This window comes from Adelges cooleyi, unplaced genomic scaffold, assembly GCF_023614345.1.
Source record: "Adelges cooleyi isolate 19-005CV unplaced genomic scaffold, UGA_ACOO_1.1 ACOO_flye_CR_arks_rails_tigmint_CR_PRNA_2, whole genome shotgun sequence".
Lineage (NCBI taxonomy): Eukaryota > Metazoa > Arthropoda > Insecta > Hemiptera > Adelgidae > Adelges > Adelges cooleyi.
Genome location: NW_026095860.1, coordinates 9,918,731 through 9,943,040, shown reverse-complemented (window position 1 = coordinate 9,943,040; position 24,310 = coordinate 9,918,731). Strand labels below are relative to the sequence as shown.

At 33.3% G+C, this 24,310-nt stretch overlaps 1 protein-coding gene across 4 annotated transcripts in view; it reads left to right on the top strand.

The window, feature by feature from the left end:
• Nucleotides 1-24,310, top strand: part of LOC126833203 (atrial natriuretic peptide receptor 1) — a 150,655-nt gene that overhangs the window by 44,439 nt on the left and 81,906 nt on the right. For 3 of the 4 annotated variants that reach the window (XM_050564374.1, XM_050564377.1, XM_050564376.1), the window contains 3 exons: nt 10,041-10,155; nt 15,111-15,255; nt 18,006-18,284. In XM_050564374.1, coding sequence (XP_050420331.1) covers nt 10,041-10,155; nt 15,111-15,255; nt 18,006-18,284 — 539 coding nt within the window. Of the gene's footprint in view, nt 1-524; nt 915-10,040; nt 10,156-15,110; nt 15,256-18,005; nt 18,285-24,310 lie in introns of all 4 variants that reach the window. The other variant, XM_050564375.1, reaches the window with a different exon arrangement.

Sequence of the window (24,310 nt, the reverse complement as noted above, 5' to 3'; positions counted from 1 at the left end):
ATATTAGAGAAAAGAGATGAGATAAAAATAGAAATAATGGTTAACAGATAATATATTAGGGAAAGAGATTAGAGATAAATAGAGATATAGAGACATAAAATAGACATATTATCTCTAAGATAATAAATTAGAGATAAAATATAAGATATTAAAGATTAATTATTAGAGATAAGAGACAAGAAAAGTACCAAAAAGTTCCAGGGTCCTATACTTGAATATAAAGACGTATACATGTGTCTATGTATCCCGTATCCGTTTGTAATGTGGATACTTGTTAGTTTATATCGGGAAATACGGAAAACTTTCCTACCAAAAAAAAAAATGTCACGGGAGAGAGAGAGGATCTATTTCACCACTAGAGTGCTCTAAGTACATTGTACTTACATACATTGTTTCGAATAACTTTAACTGCCTGTCCTGAAAAATGTAATTTTATGGAGTTAATCAGTTTGGCTTTTGAGCGCCTCATATACATTTTGTGTTATTACTAACCGGTATTGTGTGTGTGTTTGAATGTGTTTCAGACGCTTTCCTGGGACCGGTGTGCGACTACGTGATCGCCCCCGTGGCCAGGTACGCCGGCGTGTGGAAGATGCCGGTGCTGACGGCTGGCGCCCAGGCCGAGAGCTTCTACTACCGCGAAGAGTACCCGACGCTCACCCGGATGATGGGCTCGTACAAGCTGGTCGGCGAGGCGCTCCGGCACATACTGCACGTGTTCGGCTGGAATGTGGCCGGGCTGCTGTACTACAACCACGGCGTCAACTCGCTGATGGGACATTCCAAATGCCATTTCACCCAGTCGGCTGTGTACTCGGCCCTGGGACAGAAGCCCGAGTACAAGAGCTTCAACGACACCGCCGACAAGACGGCGTTCAAAGAGCTCCTGACCGTGTTGTCGCACAGCGCCAGAAGTGAGTGATGCGACCAAACACAAACACCTTAGGCGCTTGCCCACACCGTCCTCTGTCGGTCATACCCTCCCCCCCTTCCACCCCCCTCCGGCCCCCTGTCATGTGTTCGGTGACCTAACTTAGTCTTATCTGTCTCGAACCACGTGGACTCAAACGACAGAACATCAATGGCACCTGTTGCTTTGATGTTTTTAGATTATCTGAATTGTTTGGTTTTGAGTCTTTTTTTCAATATCAAGTCAATGTTTTGAATAAACCTTTTTTTGAGATTAAAACAAAGAACTACCTACTTGGAAACGTTTTTTTTTAACACACCGCAACATCTTTTTGTGAAAAGGTTAATTATTATTTTAAACGTCTGACGTACCTATACCTACCTAACCTAAACGAGTACAGTAAAAAAAAAGAAATGCAAAAAAGCCCAATTGGCTCGTTGCTTAAGGTTTATAATTATTAATTTTCTTTAGGCTTTGGCCGAATATGTGTACAAATCCCCCGGGACCGACCCTGGACACGTATAGATGTGCTTTTCCGAATTTTTAGAATGCACATTTTTTTGACTTTTAGATTTTCACATTTTTAGATTGACTCCTCTTGTTTATTTGATCTTTACAAATAACGTTTTTTTAAAAATGTTTATTACTACAGACCTTGTTGTTTACATAATTTAAAGTATAAATTATCGAAGATAACCATATTCGATTTGAATGATTATTGTTTAAACTATTTAATAGTAACACTTTCTTTTAGAGCTAGTTTTTTTTTTTTGAGAGAGAGTGTGTGTTTTTTAATTTGTCAAATTCTTGTAGTCAAATCGGTCATGTGAGACTTTTATAGCCCAACTAATAAGAATTTTATCAAGGTAACTGGATAATACTGTCTTTTGACTTCTGCCGCTGACGGTGTGCCGGAAGTAAAACGTCTTGCAGGGTACCCGACGCAGGTGCTGGTCGGTTTCCGGCAATCTCTTGCACACTTAAATACGTCACACGGTAAGTCGAACCGGAAATTATTTTGTAAACTCATATATATAATATAGAAAACGCCATTAGACGACAAACTCGTCGGCGGTGGCTTTTTATAGTAAACAAATTTTTAAAAAATGTTATTATATTTTTTCAGTCAGCTTTAACATAATATTTTCTCTGTGATTTTATCGACGGTAAATCTGCGTGTCCTCAACTCGGCAACTAACATAATCGTTAAGAATACATAAAAATAATAATTCAAAACCAGTGTGTTAACAATCATGTATATCTCTGCGTTTGTTTCCTGTATGACTTAGCCAGTAGTGTCATACATCAGAATATCCATCACCTTGTATATAATATTCTGAAATTAACTTGTGCATAGTACAAAATATTGACACTATTAATTTAGATGCGCCTAATTTATAATATTGTATGTTGACACAGTTATACTTAGGAATAAATTAAATAGATAGTTTTTGTGAAACACAATCTTTAGATGAGATAAGAAAATGATTATTCGAATAATAAATAATATTATACTCTGTACAACTCCGTTGAGGCTTTCATTTGCTATTGATTCGTAAGTTTTATTTTATCTTATAAAAACACAAAAGCGACCCTCGACTGTTGACCGACTTTAAAGTAAGTAAACAAGTGAATTCGGATGAATTTAATTTCATTAAAATGCAACATTCGAACAAATTCAATGTGTAACGCAACATTTTGCCGTTATTAAAAATTTTGTTTTGAACGTTCATAATGAAATATATTCCAATAATTCCAATATAAAACTTTTGAACTTTTCATTTTTGAAATAATTCAGGCACAGCATTACAATTTGGCAATTCCAGCTGATATATTTTACTGTATTTAACTTTACAATTTTAACTTAATGAATATTTTATACAAAATCTAAGAATTTTCCAAATATGTACATTTTACTTATTTTTTTGTATTCTGCTTAAAGTAGTCTGTATTATTTTTATTTATTAATTTTTTTCCAAACTGAACTTTGTACAATTTAATTTGACCGTGCTCCACAATAATACTCAAATTTAATTAATTTATCCAAATATAATCTTGTTTTAACTATGGCTACCATTTAGTCTTTAACTGTCATTTAAAATATTTGTTTTTTTTCTAGAATGAAAAGAAAATTAGACGGTTTTTATATATATTGCACAATTTTTTTAATATTTTGCTCTTCAGCGGATTTTTCTAAGCGAATTACTTTTTACACTGTTGTTTGATGGATAATAATTATTTGAAAAATAAAAAAAATAATTATCCGTTTCACTTAGACGGAACGATCACGTTCTGATAAAAACAAATCTTATCAATCACCCTCAAGTACCTGTGCCGATCTCAAAAGACCAATGACGATTTAACGGTTCTTTGCGGAAGTGCCTTTTAATTAATTTCGCTGCTATCCGTCAGATTAGTTTTAGAACGAAAAAAACGTATAACTCTTGTCACTCTCAATATTCCACGGAATCTAAGTGATAAATTAAAGTAGATGGATCATTCTGGTTTTTTTTGTACTTGATTATTATTATTGCTTTATTTTCAGCCAATGTTTTAACCATGAATTTCATGTTCAGTATATTCAATAAACCATAATAGTACCTAGGGTATGTGCTGAAAGTCTCAAAATTATATATTATGTACATGCTCTGCTTGTTGGAAACTTTCAACCGAGTCAAGAAAAACCGAGGTCGGTCTTGAAGCAATACAAATTAGCCTCGACTAGAGCAAATTATTTATTGACGTTGCAACTTATCACGAATTTATTTAACAAATTTCGACGGGTAATATTATGTAAACAAATTATTGTACACACACACACTATATTATGATTAATGTGCTTATATATGAAACATATTATTGCTTTTTTACGTGCCAGTTTTACTTATCAAGTAAAGTCGAGTAAAAACTCAAAAAAACCCATATTATAATATAACATTATAACTGCTCAGAAAAATTGACTTAGTCGTTAGACAAAGTAAGACAAAATACTCATAAATAGGATAATATTATGTAATATAATTATAAGGAAAATAATATAAGGAGCTCATACAAATTATAGTGGAATAACAGCCTAACCGAGTTATTCGACCGAGAATAAAAACGATAACAATATGTTACTACACACAAACCAAAGTTTAGTTTTATGGTGCAATAAAAGGTAAACCATTCCGGGAAAAGACTTTAGGAGAAGTTGCTTTAATTAAAATAAAATATCAAAGACAAAGGCTTGATCGTGGAGGTTGACGGCGGGTGTATTTTGCTACATTCGTTGTAAAATCTTGTAACAGCAGCCAATTAATAATAATATTCCAATAAGACATATGTAATTTTATTCGGTTGGGATTTTGTGTTCACAGTTGACAATAGGTAAATATTAACGCATTAAACAAAAGTATATTTAAGTCAGACTACAGAGTATACTGAATAATATATATATATATATATTGTTTTAAATTGTCTACTATAATCATTGTGATGTTATTAAAGTTTTTTTGGCATTTTATAATGCTACTATACATAAAAATATGTACCTATATTGTATTCTGGCGCAGATAATATTCATCACTCTTATCTGAATTATAATATTGTCAACGCGGTTATATTGTCAATGAATCGTTATTTATTTGGCGCCGAATACTATGTAAAAATACCCGTTAAGTCTTATCCTTTACACAGGACAATGGTCACGATATTTGACATTAAAACCATTGGGCAGTGTTTGTGGCAAAGTAATAAAGGCCGCCGGTATACAGGATAATAGACCGATAATTTACCATACTATATAGTGAACCGTTCCAACAATAACGGTTTTTATTTGGGATTCATTGTCTGTATAATATACACACGTTTGGCCACTAGGTACGACTCTAAACTAATTAATAAGAGTCGAGTAGGCTAACACAACTATTGTCTAAATTTATCAGACAAACCGTTGAACATAATATTATTGATAATGTTAAATATAGTGTAATATTAAATTAACTTAAGGATGTAAACAAAAAATGTGTTTCTCTTGTATTACCTTTAAACTTATGAACTTGCTAAAATTATTGATAACCTCTTTAATGGCCATTTCATTAGAAAAACACCAATGGAAACCGTCTTCGGTGTGCCTGTACGGGGAAAAAAATTATTTTTATGATTTGTTAATCGCCTATGCTATTTTTAAACGAATTATCTGAAATTAAAGTTATGAATACACAAAACACACAATTAAATAAAAAAGTAAAACACCTTAGAAACCAGATTTTACATATTTTAGCAAACACTTAAAATGACGCATTAATACATAATAAATGCAAATACATACTTGAAAAATTGATTTTTTTTTATATTCCGCTTGAAAATGTATCGATTAAGTTGTTAATATTTTCTTTTAATTTTAAATAATGGGAAAATATATTTCTAAATTTCTATTATATAACACTATAGAGTGATTTTTTTTATCATGTGCCATTAAATGTGATCTCAATTTTCCACAAATTTTCATGTTTCCACGTTATGGCCCACGATAAAATAAATCACCCTGTATATACACTGTTGACAGATTCAAAAAAACGTACTAAAACCTAACTATGACGTTAAAATGTAAATAAATATGGTTTTTTTGTTATATAGTGTACAACACAGACGAGCGCGCATACCGTATAATACATACTTAAACAGATAACCAGCTCTATGGAAATAGTAGAATAGTAGAGAACACTCACAGAGAGTCAACAACGTTTTTAACGTTGACTTATACCGACGTTTGTTGCATTTAAATTATATATTTTTTTTTAGAAACTGTTTAACGACCTTGTTTTGTCGAGGCAAACGTTCTATTGTTTTTTATTTGACCAAATAAACAGTCCACACAGGGCTTAGATGGTAAAAATCTCATATCCAATACAAACACAATAGTTATTCGAATATTATAATATACAACTCGATTCGGTTTCCGGACGGAAAAACAATATTATAAACGAATGAAAGGTATAAAAAAATATATTTATTTACTTATCCGTTGTTTTAAATCGGTGCAACATATTGTTGAAAACAGAGTGAATGTTTGAAATTCAATTTATCCAAATGAAAAATAGTATGCAATTCATATTGTATACACCGCAGCAACACAAAAAGCATAATCACAAAAAAGCCTACCCATTTCATACGAATAGCAGCAGTAGTATATAATAATATTAATACATAACGCCCGTATACATCACATTATTGTTGTGTGATGTATTAATTCCCATTTGTGCGATGCAACAGCTTTAAAAAAAGAATGATTAATGGTAGATTTGTTTAAGGGTTAAATTTATTATGAAAACAACCGTTTTCATACGGTTTACAAAGCGACGCTCAATTTTTATCTCGGACCGTCATTCAATAATGTATATGTAAATATATATGTCATTTGTATGTGTAAAAAAAAATATGCTTTTTTTTATTTATTTACAATATACCTAACCGTTTGTTCGATTAGCCCTCAAGTCAAAACTACAAAAAAAGAAAACATTGTGAAAATGCAAGTCTAAAAAAAATTACAATTGCAACTCTGTAGCACCTTTGAATTTTAATTTGGTATTCATTTTATAATGACTCGTTCATCTGTTTAATGCGTTTCTTGGCTATTTTATTTTTAATCTTCTAATGGGACTTCCTGGAATCATCGAAGGAGTGCATTTGAGAGATAAGAGGATTTTTGTTAGTTTGTAATGGAGAATACTTATATAGGTAGTATAAGTGGGCTAGTTTTTGGATTGAGCTGACACGTAGATATTTGGGAAGGCTAAGGTTGGAGACGTACCGAGGACAAAAACAAACATAATATAACATTTTTCCTCTAACAGCCCTAGTGACATCATCTACAATAATATAGTAATTACTTTTTTTATTTAAAAAAAACAATTTGTTTAAACGCCATACCATATTTTTGAGATGTCATTGGTAAATATTAAGATTTATTATACTATAAGACTTGTATGTAAGATGTGTTTGCTGGACAAAATGATATTTTCGATTATCCATAATACAACTATACTTATATTTTAAATAACACTATGTAGTACTAAAATAACAGAAAGTTTATGTGATGTATCCGGTAGAACGTCGGGCCAATGTAATATCTCATTACGCTATAATAACGGTATTACTTTTATTATTATCTAGAGTTGATTTTTTATCAGTAATAACCTATGTATATATATATGGATTTTTTTTGGCGAGTTGCTTATGTATTATTCATGGAAACAGTTTACTCGGATAGTCTATATAGAAATATGTGCCTCCTTATCGGTCATAAATGTTTTCCCGGATAAACTATTACAAGAGAGGTCAAAATAAAAAAAATGAACGGATATTCACTTTGGTGCGTGGTCGACTCAATGTAAGTATTTGCTAATTTTTAAATAAACCCGAATGGTCTAATACAGTATTATCAGCTTAGAAATTACCTTAGTAGATGTTTGTGTCGACAATAAAACAGATGCAAGTCTATGGTTAGTATATAGTAAGATATTTGTTTTTAAAAATATGAAACAAGTCCCCAGGTTTGCCTCGTACAGTGACTTTGTTAGTGCGTTTACTTTGTTTTAGCGAATTGTCTAATGTTCGACTCGTTTTATTTGAAGTCTGTGCATACATTAATTATAAATTATACAAGGGTGTTAAGTGTCGTTTTACTTGCTATGACAAGTGTCAATTATATGCTTGAGTCAATTTTAATGGAGTTGCGACAAAACCGTATAAATTATGTACAACTCTCGTGGACAATTTAAACAAAAGCCCACACTATGTATTATTCATTTCTCGCACTACGGTTATGTATGTACCGGCATAGTGTTCTACATGAATCTCTATCGGCTTTGTTTTATTATATGAATCTGAATAGCTGACAATTTTCTTTACGGTTTACTATAAGTGTGTAAATGCACAAGTCTCAAAGTTGCTGCTTTAGGCAAAAAGAAAAACTACACAGTAGTCAAGATCACTTATAAGGCGCCAAAAATTTTCCCTGTTTAATATCTTCGGTATAGTTTTAATTAGAAAACTGCTAGCCAATTTCATTTGTGCCATTATTATTGCGAAGAAACTAGTCCTACACTAGACATGGCGGTAGATTTAAAGAAGCAAACTGTCTTAAATGGTAGAATTTCGGCAGTGATTGTGCAAAATGTACTGCACGTTAGGTTGGTTGTTATGTACCATATTCCCTTGGGAGAGGTATAAAAACTAAACGATCCGGCTTCGGATGTACAGGATGGTTGGCGGACTTGGGTTCCTAGACATTTTACAATTAATGTTCAGTACAGCCTACTTCTATCAGCAAACCGCCCATATGGGCGTTATTATGTGATTGCAGAATAATTAACTATTAACTAAATTGTCTCTAGAAATATTTACATACTCCATGCGAGAATGATATTGCAGAGTAACGTTAAAATATTTATATAAAATCAATATTTGTATAAAAAATTCCAGAATTACCAGATTTTATGTTCTTGTTATTTGACAGAATCAGTTGGTAGGAGGTAAAACCCAAAGGATTTGTTTCGATATTGAGTTACTGACTTGGCTTATGAAATCACAATAGATCAAAATGGACATTATTGATTTGGCCACCAGCCACATAACCTTGTGTCCCGAGTACCAATCACCCTGCACCTGTGGCCGGTTTATATGAAACACCCTGTATACAAAACACAAACGTATGCTTTATAGCCGCCCAGGGATTACCGTCCGGGAAGTTTATACTTGCTTACTTCGGTGTACAGTTAAAATCACCGGTGGTGGAGTGGATGAGCGCATAAAACCGTATAACAACCCTTTCATCATCGCACACGGCATCGTTGCTTTATGACTTTTATACGGGGTAAATCGCAAGACGACTAGGAGAATTCCAGATGATTATTGTACCTACACAATAAAAATGAAAGGTCTTAGTAAAAATAAATGTGTGTGTGTGTGTGTTTTTTTTGCTGACTGAGTAAAATCGGAAAACGTGTAAGATAAAAACGATTTTATCATCCTCGCGAATAATGATGTAGGTACAGCTGAGTCACTCCCCCTCCCTTGATCTCTGTTAATCTTTGGAAAAATGCAACAACGGCTGATTATCTAAATTGACTAAATTTTACACAATAAAGTGCCATTTGGTCGAACGGTTTTGTATTGTGATGAGAATAAATTAACATAACGCTATGCGGATAGGTTTATTTGTATTGAATTGTACATTGTACATCCCACCCGCTGATATTTACTAATTATTTATGTAGATATGAATAAGGCTTATAAAAAAACCCGACAATGTAAACGGAACGCAACGGTTAAACTGACAGGGTTTTATTAAAAAATATGTAGTTTTGGGTGTTCAATTGTATTAACATCCCCAAGGTACCAGAACAGCTGTGAAGGGATTTGATTAAATAACGACTGAAGAAAAAGAAATAACATCAAGAAATGTAACTGATATTTTTTATTTGTATTTCAAGTTATGTTGTAATCGCCATAATATTATTATTTTAAATGTGTGTTTATTATATAATTCACGGATAAGTTATGTCTAAAATCGTATTGATGTTGTATAGTCAAGTTTATAGTTTGAATAAAGTCAATATTATGTTTACTATAGATCTGATTTATTGTTTTTATGTGTTGCACCGCGTGACATGTGTGCCAATCAAGAACACTTGTGAAAATAATCCAACATTTATCGGTTAGATATATGTTTGAAACTTCTAAACCCCGACAGCTATTACTTAAGTACAAGTTCTAAGTTGCATAAAATGATAATGTGGTCTACTAGACCGCACAGACAAGTCATTCATATTTGTAATTTATACCTAAATCCCCGTCGATGATGTAGTTTAGTCGTAGGCAACAGCTGGTGTCTAAGTGCTGTACTCGATCAATCAATTATTGTTGAAGCACTAGTAAACTTTAGATGGATTATAATATCATAATAATTGACAACAGAAGTGAATCGAAACGGTCAACTTCGCTAGCACACACACCAAGGATAATTGTATTAAACTTGGCATTAAAACACTAGTTATCTCTGTGCATTATACTATACTATATTAATTATTATGGCGTTGGACTTTTTATAACCGTGGTTAAAATTCAAAACTATATTCTGTTTTAGTTATGGTGGTGTGTGCTAATCCATTGACAGTGAGAGAAATACTGTTGGCTGCTGAAGAACTAAACATGATTGACAGTGGCGAATACGTTTTCTTCAACATTGAGCTATTTAGCAGGTAATATTATACATGAATTATATTAAACATTATTTTAAATATATATTTTTCTAACTAAAATAGTCTGTTACACTCATATTACATACAATAATTGCTTAAAACTAATTGCACTTAAAATACGACGTATATTCCATTAAAGCATAATTTAAAACGTTGAAAATAATTGAAAAAATACAGTTTTGTTAGAAACTTGTTTTTTAATTAGAAATTAGTAGGTTTGACGAGTAGGCAATAAGTATCAGCAATATTTTTTTTCCATTCAGTAAGTTAACAAAAAGAACGTTAAAAACGTTTATAAAGTAATCATTTTTAAAAATATTTTTCTGTAATTTCAAAATTTATCAAAAAATGTAGTCCATTTAATGCTACGCCAAAGTTGTAAGGTTAAATGAAGTGTTAAAAAAGGCTTTTGTACTTGTTTGTCGTTATATTATAAAACGCACTTAGGCGTGCGCAATATTCCTAAAAAAAAATTGTGATTTCTTTTCCTTCTGGCATTTTATTAAAAACGAGTGTACATGGTTTAATAATGACTTTTGTGGTCTTTAATCTATGTACCCGTTGACACTTGACACATAAATACTGAACTTTCGACTTAAGGTATACTTGCACAAGTAAATATACCTACATATTTCAAAAGTTTTTTTGTGTATAATAGAAAAGGAAACAAAATTTGAAAGGTTAAGTGAAAACGGATTCTGAACGAAAAATTGATAACATCTTAAATTGGCCCAGCTATATATATATAGTGTGTATAGAATACAATTTTCTTGCTGTTACTTATTTACATATGTTTATAGAATTTTTATATTTGTATTGTAATAAAAATAGCATATGAAATGAAAATATTCATTGTCCAGAATATGAATTCTATAAGCTTACATAGATTGGCATAGTAGATAATAATAATTTCTTAATATGTGAAGGACGTCGAGAAAATATATATTGAATGGTTTCCTCGTGGTTTTTGCCGGATTCAGACGGCAGCGGGGCGGTAAAAAATGACTTGTTATTTTTGCCCCTATTTTTCTTTGCCTCATATACATCTGGTCTTAAAACGAAAACCACATTTATATTATTAACGTCGACCAACGGTGAAACGTTTTCCGTCTCTATTTTCCCTTTGTACTCTTCACTATATATATAATATACTTGAGGGAGGGGTTTTTGTCGACGCGTGACAGCGGTTCGTTCGGAATGCTTGCATGAGGCAAAAAAAAAAAAGGAGGAAAAAGGGAAACTTATAGTAATTGAGACCCACATGTCAAACCCCCACCCCCTCCCCTAACGAGTTAAAAGAGAAGAAAAATTCTAAGAGGACAACGCGGTTTCTGTTAGGCAGTGTATATTTTTATATTGTATTAATAATACATAGTTAAACCGCATATAAACACTGTTTATCAACTAACAACAAGAATCAAATAGTTAGTTGGATTTTAAAAACCTTAAAATTTAAAATCGATGCTACATATTTATTTTTTACTATACCTAAACGTAGATATTTTGAAAAGCGCTATTCTTAAGTTTTAAGGTTTTCAGTGTCCCCCTCTCCCTTACTATATAACCCTGCCCGTGACGCATACTTTTAAGTCATTAATACAAATTTAACTAAACGCTTTCCTGTAACTTTGAACTTTTTAATGGATTTTATTTAGTTTGACAGTTTTACGAAAACATTTTGCGAAAACGTCAAGTAGTTTTATTTTATCAAAAACGAAAAAAAGACAACTAAGTGTTACCAGCCACTGCCGTGTACGACTTAAAAGGTTTAAATTGTACCTAACTTTTAACGACCGAACCATTTCTGCAATAATTTCACTTAACACGGTAAAACAACTTATAAATCAAAAGAGTATGCGGTCGCAGGCTAATGGAAACATTGAATAAAGGCTTAACTAAGTATGGTTAGGAGACGGCATATGTAACGTGAACTGTTTGCATAGGTTAGCAAGGCACGTGCATAATGTACAATTAGAGAAGTTTGAGCTGAAAATAATTTAATACGGTTTTGGGTTTTTAACTTTTGGCTCTTTTCTATGAATATCATTTAACACATACAATAATTACATACACTAATGTGAAACAAAGAGTAAAATCAATACTGTTTTTTTTAAATTTTATTCCTAGTTAACGTTTTGCTGCGTACCTTGAATTTGGTTTTGGTCTTAGACGACCTTATAATATGAGTTCTGTTTGCTCTAAAACCCATTAATTCATTTTTGTTTTTATGAATAAAGGGTTTTTGCTGCTCGTCAGACATTTCAATGGTCAAAACGATTGTTACCAACATGGTCAGCAGCCACGATTTTTTTATACTTGTTATTAGGGTTGGGCCTATCCGGATATTCGGATATCCGGATAGTTAAAAATTATCCGGATAGTTTCGGATATTCATTTCATTTTTATAAGACAAATATATCTTAATAATATACAGTGTTTTTAAACATACCGAATAATAAAATAATGACACCTAATTAAATTTTACTATCACATGAATGATTTTTAGATATATCCGTGTCAGTGGTTGTTAACCAACTATTCGGACTCTTTGCAGAGTCCATCCTCGGGGTTTTCACGACTGTTTCGCTGCCGGTTAATAACCACTGACACGGATATATCTGAAAATCATCCACGTGATATTTCAACCCGTGAAAATTTCAAAAAATACATAAATTTGAGTACTCAAAAAAATATATTCGGCTGGTTAAAAATTAAATGAATATCCGAAACTATTCGGATAATTTTTTACTATTCGGATAGTTTTGGTTCTGCGGATATTTTAAATATTATTTGATATCCGAAACTATCCGGATATCCAAAATTATCCGAATTTCGGATATCCGTATCCGAATTATCCGGATATCAAATAATCCGGATATCCGCAAAATCCGACTATTAGTCCCAACCCTACTTGTTATAGCAACTGAACAATAGAAAAGGGGAAATAACTGGGTAGTGCGAGACTGTTGTTTAATTCCCACGAATGTAGTTTTCTTAGAAATATATATTTTTGTTCCTTCAAGAAATGATAATTGATCAAACACACCTGTTTTTTTTTTTTTGCTGGGGTGTAGCCAGTGTTCAACTGGCAGCGTATTGATGCGACAGCCCATTACATAAAAGTTATAAATATATATTACTGTTATTGTACCTTTTACACACATTGAGCAAGTTTGGTAGCAACGGGTGAATTCGACCCTTTAGCCTTTAACGACCATAAAAAGTATAATTTCAAACGTGTTTAACGATTTCATTTTTTTTGGAAAAAATTGATATATTTGCACCATTTACTGAATTTGTTCTATACACACAACTGTCCACCGGTTTTAGCTTTTCTTTTGACTAGAAAGAATATTATTACTCAATCGAGGAAGTGAGAAAACCTTTTTGCTGTTAATATAATTTTTCTCGAGGCTTCTTAAAAGACATATTATTTTAATATGGCCGAGATGTAATGACATTTGATTGTGTGTACCTCTCGAGACATGCCCTTTGCCAAAGACCCTTTTTCATAACAATTCACTGACTTTTGTAACTTCAAAGTAACAGCTGGATACGATTGCTTATACATTGAGTTCACGCACAAAGAGATGTGTTAAGCAGGCAAAATGTTATGGTACAAAAGCCTTGTCACTTGCAAAATCACGTTTTGTATTTGTCTAATATCCGATTGTTGCTTTTTTGATACTTACCAAGTAGTTTGTAATAGAAAAAAAAAATTACATAAATTCAAGTGAGGCTGTAAACTGGCACATGTCATGAGCAACGGCCAACGCGATTGTTAAACAAATTATTTGTATCATTTCATAGCGTTGTTTGTGTTGGTCAAGTGAATGCGTTCTCGACCTTAGACAATATTTTGTCGAAGGTGTGTGTGTGTGTGTGTGTGTTGAACTTTCTAATCCAATCCTAATCATTCCCTGTAACGAGGAAAAGTTTTCCGCTTAAAATACATGCAGTTTCCCTATTTTAACTTGATTATTGTATCACAAGGGCAAATTATTGACGAAAAACATTTGATTTACATGAAATTGTCGAGGATCAGTGTTACTTTTAAGCATGAATTAAATTATCTTAATTCGTGCTTTTAGGTAAAAAAAATGTTAACTTCTGCTTAGTACCGTTAATAGTTAAAAAATAACAAAGAATGAGGATCAAATCCATACTTGATACAGATTGTGTCGGAATTCCGGAAGGTATTTCCTGATACCTGATACTTAAAAAGAAACGATTATAAAGAATTTTTAAAGTAAGCACTCAATAAATTTCAATAATTTTAACATTCTACTAAAAATTTAGCGTGCTAGTATTTTTATTCTTCAATTTTTTGTACTACTAATTTAGTTCAGAGTTTTAGATATGAATATAAATATATATCTTTTTGTCTGTAAATGAATCATAAAAAATAATTTTGGTTTTAAATAAAACGTAACGGTTTTTAAAGTTATTATTAAATAATGGCACTAAGGACTCAAATATTTAATTTGAATTTCTTTGTTATTAAGAATGAATATTTTTTATTCTAAAATGTAGTTTAATTATTTTGATAGAGTTGTGAAATACTCAATGGTTTATATTTAAATGAATGTTGAAAACGTTTAGAATATTGTATGTAAAAATTCATTTTTTTCTATTTTTCAGTAAAAAAAGAGCTTAAAAATCGTAATTGTGCAGTGTAAAAAATACATAAAATTACCCATATATTTTTTTGTAAATTTCATGTAAAATAAATTGATTGCGTAAAAAAATGGCCCTTATGATACAATAATCAAGTTAAAATGGGGAAATTGCATGTATTTTAAACGGAAAACTCCTCCTCGTCACAGGGAATGATTAGGATTGGATTAACAATTGAAATTCGGAAATCGTATAAATAAGAACCACCCTAAATTATACATATATATATGTATGTATGTGTGTTTGTAAATTATATAATTTGTTTTTCTGTTGGACAGTATGAACAACGGATCCTTAACGCCGTGGTACGTGAGCAATGATACAGCCGAACGGAATGAGAGGGCAAAAAAGGCGTACACGGCATTGCTCACAGTGACGGCACGTACGCCCAACAACGACGCGTACCGAAACTTTTCTGTAGAAGTGAGTCAAAAAACAAACAAAAAAATTCAAAAGAAACATTCAATTTGTACTTACCCGTCCCTAAAAATGTATAGCATTATAAAATATACCAAAAATAAGATACATACAACTAACTACAATAAAAAGATAACGTTAAAAAAAACACTAAATATATGAACGAATTGAATTTTTTTGAAAAAATGTGTTTTTTATAAATGAGAAAATTAGACAGTCAATATTGGTCGACAAAAATATTGTGTACTTAGATCATGTGTGTATTGATTTCAGTCTACTCTAATTTTTACCAAAATAGAATGAACATTTTTTACGGATACCTATTGACCGTTCATTCACTCATACTAAGAGTATTATTTTTATGTTTAAGGGTTTGTTTAAGAATTTAATTATTTCATTTCTTTACCACATTTAGCAACTTGGACATTTTCAACGATTAAAGTATAAACAAAGTGTTACTACAAAGCTGTTATTGTTTCGTTTGGTTATGTTTAACGGCCTAAGCAATTGATAGACCTGTAGATATAATTATTATCCTTTATTTCCAGTTAATTTTAATTATTTATTATTATTGAACTTAATCGATTGTAGAATTCCATAACATTCCAGAATTCCATATGTATATGCATTATATAGTTAGCACATGAATAGTTTTGGTGAATTAATCAAGTAGTCAATTGAAAACTAAACAATTAACTGTTAAGCATGGTATACAATGAAATCGTTTTTCGGAAACGCAGTTCATTTATTCCAATTTCGCTCATTTTAACTAATTCAAAATGGATTGTTTTTTAGTCTATCACAGATGAACATTTTATCTATGTATATATTTTTTTTTAGAGAACTTGTCAATGTGCCATTGACTTGTTATAAATTTATCTTACATCGTTTATTATTAACTGTTAGCCGATTGACAATTGTACACATTTTATTATTTAGTCATACGTTATGGTGTGTCAACAAAGTTAAAGAAATAACTGTTTTTTTTTCGTTTTGCTATCTTATACAGATGTATTAAGTATCGCCCTCGTTTGCTCGACCAACCATGAAGTTTAATCACTTTTTTATTCTAATAAAAAGACTTGACACATCTAGACATTAGTCTAAATTAAAGCAATACGACGAAATTGGAAACCTTAGTGCTTGGGATACTCGTAAAGCAAAAACTCATCATCGAAAATCCGGTACATTCTCACCTCTTCCCCCACGTCTAATTGTAAGTCAAAAGAAAACCCTGATACTTACACGGTATAAATGGTTCTGTAGCTTATACTTTAGTATCTTACTTCTTTTAATACGATTAATAAAAAAAACAAATGTGTTACACACTGATATGGTCAAATTGTATTATACAGACTGATGTTTTTATGGATTGAATTGTGTATAATGCAAAAAGAGATGAATTGTATTTGTCTAAATAATTTCCAAACTAAAAGAAAACAAATACCGTCGAAAAACTAAGTTAATCAGCAAAAGCAATTTATTACCGATTTGATAAAAATATTATACGGACGGACAAAATGAATAAATGGATTTAAAAATCTCCTCTTGAATACGAAAAAGAAAACTTAAATGGTATTCCTATTGGGAGTTATATATTAACTAGCTTTTACCGTCTGCATTAACTTCACTAAATGGGACATATAATTTGATGTAAACTTTTTTTTTTTAAGTAAAAGAAGTCGACGGATGTTTCACAATTTACTGTGTGGAGTTACTTGTACGATTTTTCTCAGAATGCAAACGTCCAAGCTAAGTACCGTGAAAGACCAAGGATACACGTGTTCCCTTTTTCTGAAATCATTTTTTATTTTACGATTAAGTTAATCCAACACAACTAAGAGACATTTTAATATTCATAACTAAAAAAAAAGGACTTAAATGAGAAATATCGATTGTATTATTCAGCGCCGCCCCTTCCTCCTCCAAAAACAATTAATGTCTCGTCCAAATGTTAATGTTAATATAAGAAGTTATTTTTTAAACAGGATTATAATAACTCTGTTAATGCGAAGGTTTACAACGGAATATATTTGCTTTTAATAAAATTAAAATGTCTAGTTGGCTGGTTCTTGAGTGGCCAGCATATTATTCAACGCTCAAAAGACGTTTCAAGAGGGGCTTACAAACACTACCCTGTGATGTAGCCATAAAACCTTAGGGATTTCTGTCTAACAAACCATGACAATAGTGCAAGTTGTCGTTTCCTTTACTTTTGTTATCCGCGCTTTTTTATTTAAAATTATTTGTTGCTCGTTAGACTTCTAAACGATGAAACACCTGTATTGATAAATTTTCTTAGGTATAATTTGTTTATTGTCCATAGTTTTATGCACTTAAAACCTTTATATATTAGATTGTGTCTAACTTGATTTGGCCAAAAAAAATGAGATAACACGAACTTTTGTGTCGAGAAGTGACGATAACAATAGGATAGGATGAAATTTGTGTTATTACATTTCGACGACAAAGTACATTTCATCATCATGTAGCTTAACGGGCAATGAAGGCCCAACGCTGCCATCATGAGATAGTTTCTTGACGAATTCGCTTCCGGGACGGGTCGTCAATCCGTCGCCAGAGAGGGGGATGGCGGTTCCTCTTTACCGAACGATTGCTCGCCCAGCAAACGGAGCGCCTGTGACCGAGTGTCGAACCGGCGACAGTGAGCGCTAACACACTGCCGCCTTACCCACTCGGCCACTCCTCCTCCTCTCAAAGTACATTTATTATTATTATTACTATGTGTTTAATAGGTGAAACGTGTGGCGGAAGAAAAGTACAACTTCACGTTCGGAAACGAATCGGTATCGACGTTCGTGACATCGTTTTACGACGCCGTTCTCCTATACGGTCTGGCGCTGAACGAGACCCTATCCAGGGGTGGCAATAAGTCGGACGGGGCGGCAATCGTTAAGGCCATGTGGAATAAAACGTTCACTGGCATCACCGGCGACGTCAACATCGACGCCAACGGCGACCGGATTGCCGACTATTCCCTGCTCGACATGGATCCCGCCACCAACGAGTTTAAGGTAAAAATCTCAACAAAAAAAAAGAATGCGCGAAAATCTTCATAATTTTATTTTTACATCCAATATTATCCCCCCCCCCCACCACATCCCATTCAAATTTGTAGAAGAGCGCACAACGTTGGAAAAGTCCCGTTTTCGTATTGTCTGTCTGTCTTTATTCGACGTGACTGCGTTTATGCGAATTCAATTTATCACGGATAATGCGATTTTGTTTTTTTACCGAAGGTAAAAAGTATACTTTTCTCGCCTCGTGAAGAGTCTCGTTTCATAATGCCGGTTGACTGCAACCACAATTGACGGGTGCTAATAGGAATACCATACGGCTAAAAGTCTACCGACAAACAAAATATAAGTATCTCCGAGTGTTTAAAAAACGTATACATTTTTATCGTGCACTATTTAAAATATAATTTCTGCTTATGCGAAATCCAAAAATTCAGTATACCTCCGATAGAATCATTGTTTAATATTAGTAATCGCATAATATTATTTTTAATACCTAACTCGGCTTGTTGTATTTTGTATCGAGAATGGAGTGCTACCGACTATAAAAACGCTACTGTGTGTGCCCAGATGTCACGAAACTAAAAACAATTTGTGTATATAAAATAGATGTAAACAACATAACAATATACCATCAAGAAGTCTACACTACTTACTAGGATTTTTTTTGCGTTTTCCACATTATTAAGTATTGGCACCGTTAACACGCACGTCTAACAAAATGTCGGTTGTCATCGTTTTCCTGGTATGTCTGTTGAATTTAGTGGTCGGCGAAACCGGTAAAACTCAAGAAGCTCTGGCGAAGACCTACATAGAGTTACAAAATTTGGGCACAGGCTACCTACCCGAGTACATATATACCATGGACGAGTTGAGGAATTTCAGCGTGCCAAAGATAGAAACCATGACGAATGATCTGTACCGAGACATCTTGTGTAGCTACGTGTTCATGGCTATACACCACCAACGTTTATTTAAATACTCGGTCAGCAGACCGAAACTAAAGGAGATCCCCTGCGATAAGTTGTTCTTTGAACAAGCCCAAATGATGCTCACGGTGGCGTACACTCACAAGGACATTTCACGCGAAATGATGCAAACGATGTGGCTCATTTACACTTACGAGTTTTATCTGGAAACGATTTGTATGAAAGAAATTAAATTGGGCAAGGGCGTCTTTCCGGATTCGCATTTCGTGGTCACGGCAAAGCTACAGGAATCCACGAAAGAACCAAATTGTAGACCGAACAGCATTTTCGATGGCTATAACGAGTCTGACCCTCCAACGTTGTTCCACAGACAACTCAAGTCGCTAATTCTAAGCCTGAACCAGGAGCAGATCCGGTTCTACTATATCAATATTAACAGGAATATGATCGACGAGTATATTCATGATCAGCAGAAAGCACTCGGTCTGACCGACAACGACAAGAAACGGTTTTCGAAGGCAGTGGTTTTTCCGAACGTGCTTTTCGAAAACGATCAAGTAGTGCTGAATCTCTTTCACGGTTTCGGCGAGCAGGGAGCTTATGCCGTTGATATATTGCTGCTTATCAAAGAACACTTCTCCGAGGTTATGAGCCAACTCTGGCTGGATCAATGGGCAAAGCGGTTAGGCGATTTTCTTGATGCGTTCGTGGATCTTTTAAAGATGATAATGTTGCGCATCGTTTGCATGCATGTAGTGCGTCTGGAACACGTCTTAAGTACCATCATTGGCTCTGACTGGTGGTCTACGCCGTTAATGCTGCTCGAAAGCAACAACAACATACCGATTGTACTGGGAGAGTTCGTCGATTATATGGACTTAAACAAAGACCCACACTTTAAGTACGTCGTAGACATTTTTTCCAAACCGTTGATGAGTTTTGTCACAGCAGAAATGAGACATGCGATCATCGACGAACTCGTGAATATAATAAACACACAACCGTTAGCGTTTCCACTTTTAAAAATGTCACCCACAACGGTGCTGATAGGAATGTTAGAAGACAATTATCAGACTATAGATAAGTTGGCCAAAGATAGGAAACTATCGACGTTTCAATTTGCCAAGGAAATGAATACACCGATGATGAAGAACAGTGTAAGGATAGCCCATTACTATGTTAAATACATAAAACAGATGTTGGACAACGTTGACATAAGTGTGATCAGATCATTTGTCGAATTTACCAGAAATATAGAGGATCTATTCGCAGAATAAATGCTACGGCGACTTTCGAAAATCACTTAACTGCAATTTACAGCAAGTGTGGCTACACGTTTTTGTTCGGAGTAATTATTGTTCAGTGACTTTTTGACATTATCCTTCAGTAAATATACCTATTAATTGTATTTGTAGATTTTATATAAAATTACTTTTCACCTAACCTACACGTTTATGTTAATTTGTGAAATTATTTGTAGTGTTCTTTCTTTTAAATATAAAACTGATAGCAGTTGTATGTTACGAGTAGAGATGTGAGCATTTTTACCAAAAAAATATTCATTTTGGTCGATACAGCTTTTCAATAATTTAGTACACTATCGGCGAGCGAGTACCTGTGTTTACATAATATAGTTCAGCTATACGCTGTTGAATTTTATTATTTTATACAGTTCTGTTGTTTATTTAAATTTTTGCTGATAAATGTTAGGCACGTTCGGTGTTTATAATTCTTGTATAACATGCCTATTATATACAAACCCAACGAAGACCGATTTATAATTTATGAAAAACCCATTATTGCGATGCACAGATTTATAACAAATTGTCGAACCATCTGTATCGTGTAATAAACAGTTTAATAAAGGTAACTTTGGAAATAGATCCCACGCTCTTTGCCTTATGATCAAGTGATAATTTTTTGTTGTGAGACAATAAATCAAAAAACCTTAAACTCATAGCTTAGACAAATAACATGGCTTATTGTCAAGCAACTAATTTTAGCGATTGTGTTGACAATAAACGGAAAACAGTTTTTCAATTCTGACAAAGATAGCTATTGGAATATCTAAGGTATCACACAAATTTTAAGTTATCAACAGTAAGGGCAAGAATTTTATTTACAAACTAATATTTTGAACAAAACGTTTAAAACGTTATAACTCTAATTTTTTAACTTTATCTCGTTTATTTTATCAATATAATATATATATTTTTTTTTCGTAATAACTGGACTTAACATAGTCCAGAAGTATGATTTGAAACTTAGACTTTAGGTACACACATTAACTCTTGTACAATTTGGATAAAAGACTAATTAGTTTTCAACAATAATTAAAATAAATACTTAATATGTGTAAGAATACTTGCTATAAATTGTAATTAAGTGATTTCCGTACATCACTGTAGCATTTATTTTACGAATATATCTTCTAAGTTTCTTGTAAATTTGATAAATGATTTTATCACTTTTATTTCAACGTCGTCCAATATCTTTTTTATGTACTCAACATAGTAATAGGCTATTTTTAAACTGTACCTCATCATCTGATTATTTATACTCTTGTCAAATTTAATTTCTTCCAATCCTTTTATTTTGGCCATCCTTGATATTGCTATATAATTTGCATTGGATGTATTTTCTAGCTTCGTCGGGCAAAAAATGTTTAAACTTGGAAACGCTTGACTTATTCCGTTAATTATATTTCTAATTTCTTTAATAATTGCTTGTCTCATATGGCTCGATAAAAGATGTAGCATTGGCTTGGAAAACAAGTCGACGACAAAACATAAGTGATGGTCATCGTTTAGGTCCATATATCCGACGAAGTCAATCAATAGGGTCGACATGGCTTTGCTGCTGTGTAACAGCAACGATGGCGTAAACAAATTCACCCAGGCACAGTTATACTTAGGGCATAAGACGTACTCCAGACGCACTATATGCATGCAAACAATGCGCAACATAATGATTTTTAAAAGATGCATGAACTTCTGTAGGAAATCACCTAACCGCTCTGCCCATCCATCCAGCCGTTGTTGACTCATAACCTCTGAGAACTGTTCTTTGATAAGCTGTAACATCTCATTAGGATCGGCAACCTGATCGCCGAAGTTGCAAAGAAGATTGATCATTATATCATCGCGATCGAAAAGCCAATTAAGGACAATCGCACTCCTTGAAAACCGTTTTTCGTCGCTGTCGGTCAGACGGAGTGCTTGCTGCTGATGATCAATATAGTCGTTGATCCTATTTCTGTTTTGACTGATGTAATTGAACTGGAAACCGTGTTTAGAAACCTCCAACAGTTGTTTGTGGAAACTCGATTTCTTGTTCCAGCCATTGTAAATGTTTTCTTGTTTACAATTGCCGTTTGTAAATTCCTGCAGCTTAGCCATGACCGCTAGATGGGCGTCCAAAAAGTCACCCTTACTTAACAATTTAATTTCATTGGTACACACCGATTCCAGATAAAGCTCGTATGTGTAAACTATCCACATAGCTCGCATTGTTTCGTCTGAGATGTCCTTGTAAGAGTACGCTACTGTAAGCATCTTTCGGGCTTGTTCGAAAAACATTGTAGTACATGGTATGCTCTGTTTTCGCAATGGGCGGACAAAGTACTCCAATAAACGTAGGTGGTGTATTGCCATGAACATATAGCTGCAAAAGATGTTATCGAACAGATACCGTATCATTGTTTCTATCTTAGGCACGCTGCATTCCGTCAACTCGTCCTGGGTGTATACTTTCTCGATTTGGTAGCCTGTGCCCAGACCCTGTAACTTTATGTAAGTCTCCTCCAGATCTTCTCGTGTCTTACCGTGTTCGCCAATCGCTAATACCCCGAACAGACATATCAGACAAACGATGACAACGGACATTTTGTTGGAACTTGTGAAGTCGTGGAACGCAAAACCACCTCGTTAGTGTTTTTGTTATTATATTTTTTTATTAAATATATTTCGATACGGTTTTGTTCTAAGACATCTGTGTTTACACAGCAGATAACATTTCAGCCTCCGTTACAAAATATTACAGGGTTAAGTTGGCATCGGAAATTTAATAAATTAATATTTAACCAATTATGTTTCATTACACAACTCTTTTATGTCCACAACACAACTCAGAAAATGTGTTTTTTATTTTTATCAAGCGCAATTTATATTTTACATGCTACACTGAAACTAATATTTACTTTGTTGCCTAGCTGTTGTAATGATATAGTTACTGCGGTTGTTGCTACTGTAATAACGTTATTGGCTTAGAGTGACCTACGAAGGCTGGTTGTTAGTGGACTCGAATTTGGAGTACGTGCGCACTTATATGCACAGAAAATTGACTTATTTCCGGCCTTGGCCATCGTCCAAAACGGTTCTTATAGGCACTCCACCGCCACAGTGTTCACTTTTGTTGCGGTTATTTTTTTAAGGGGGGGGGGGAGGAAGTGTATAATATACTTAACCATCGACGTTTCAAGTCCAAAATGTACAAATAAAACAGCTTATGGCCGAGCTTACTACCGATCAACTTTACACCCAATATTTTTATCAAAAAAAATGAATATTGGTTTATACATCTTTTAAAATGTTTAATGCACTAACAGCGAACGAGCACCTATGCTTACATGTAATAGTTCAGCTGTACGATACTGAATTTTATTATTTTATACAGTTCTGTTGTTTGTTTAATTGTGTGCAAATAGTAAGGCTCGTTGAGTGTTAAGCGTTAAGAATTCGTGTATGCCTATTATATAGCTCGCTAGAAAACCTAACGAGGACCGATTTATAATGACTCGTGACAAATTGTCGAGCCATTTATATCGTATAATAAACAGTTAACATAGTACAGGTATGGTTCTTGACCGTGTTAAATAAATGATTAAACACAAAGGGTTCCTTTAATTAATAATAAAAAAAGAATAATAGTTTATTACAAGAACTAAACACGGGTTAACCAACAAAACTAATAATTGACATACAAGTACGCAAAGTGTACACAGAAGAAAAAGTAAAAAGTAGTACAGAAAATATGATAATACGAAATACCGGACATGTGTGTCTTATCATAATCGCGGTACGCCGTGAGTATGTA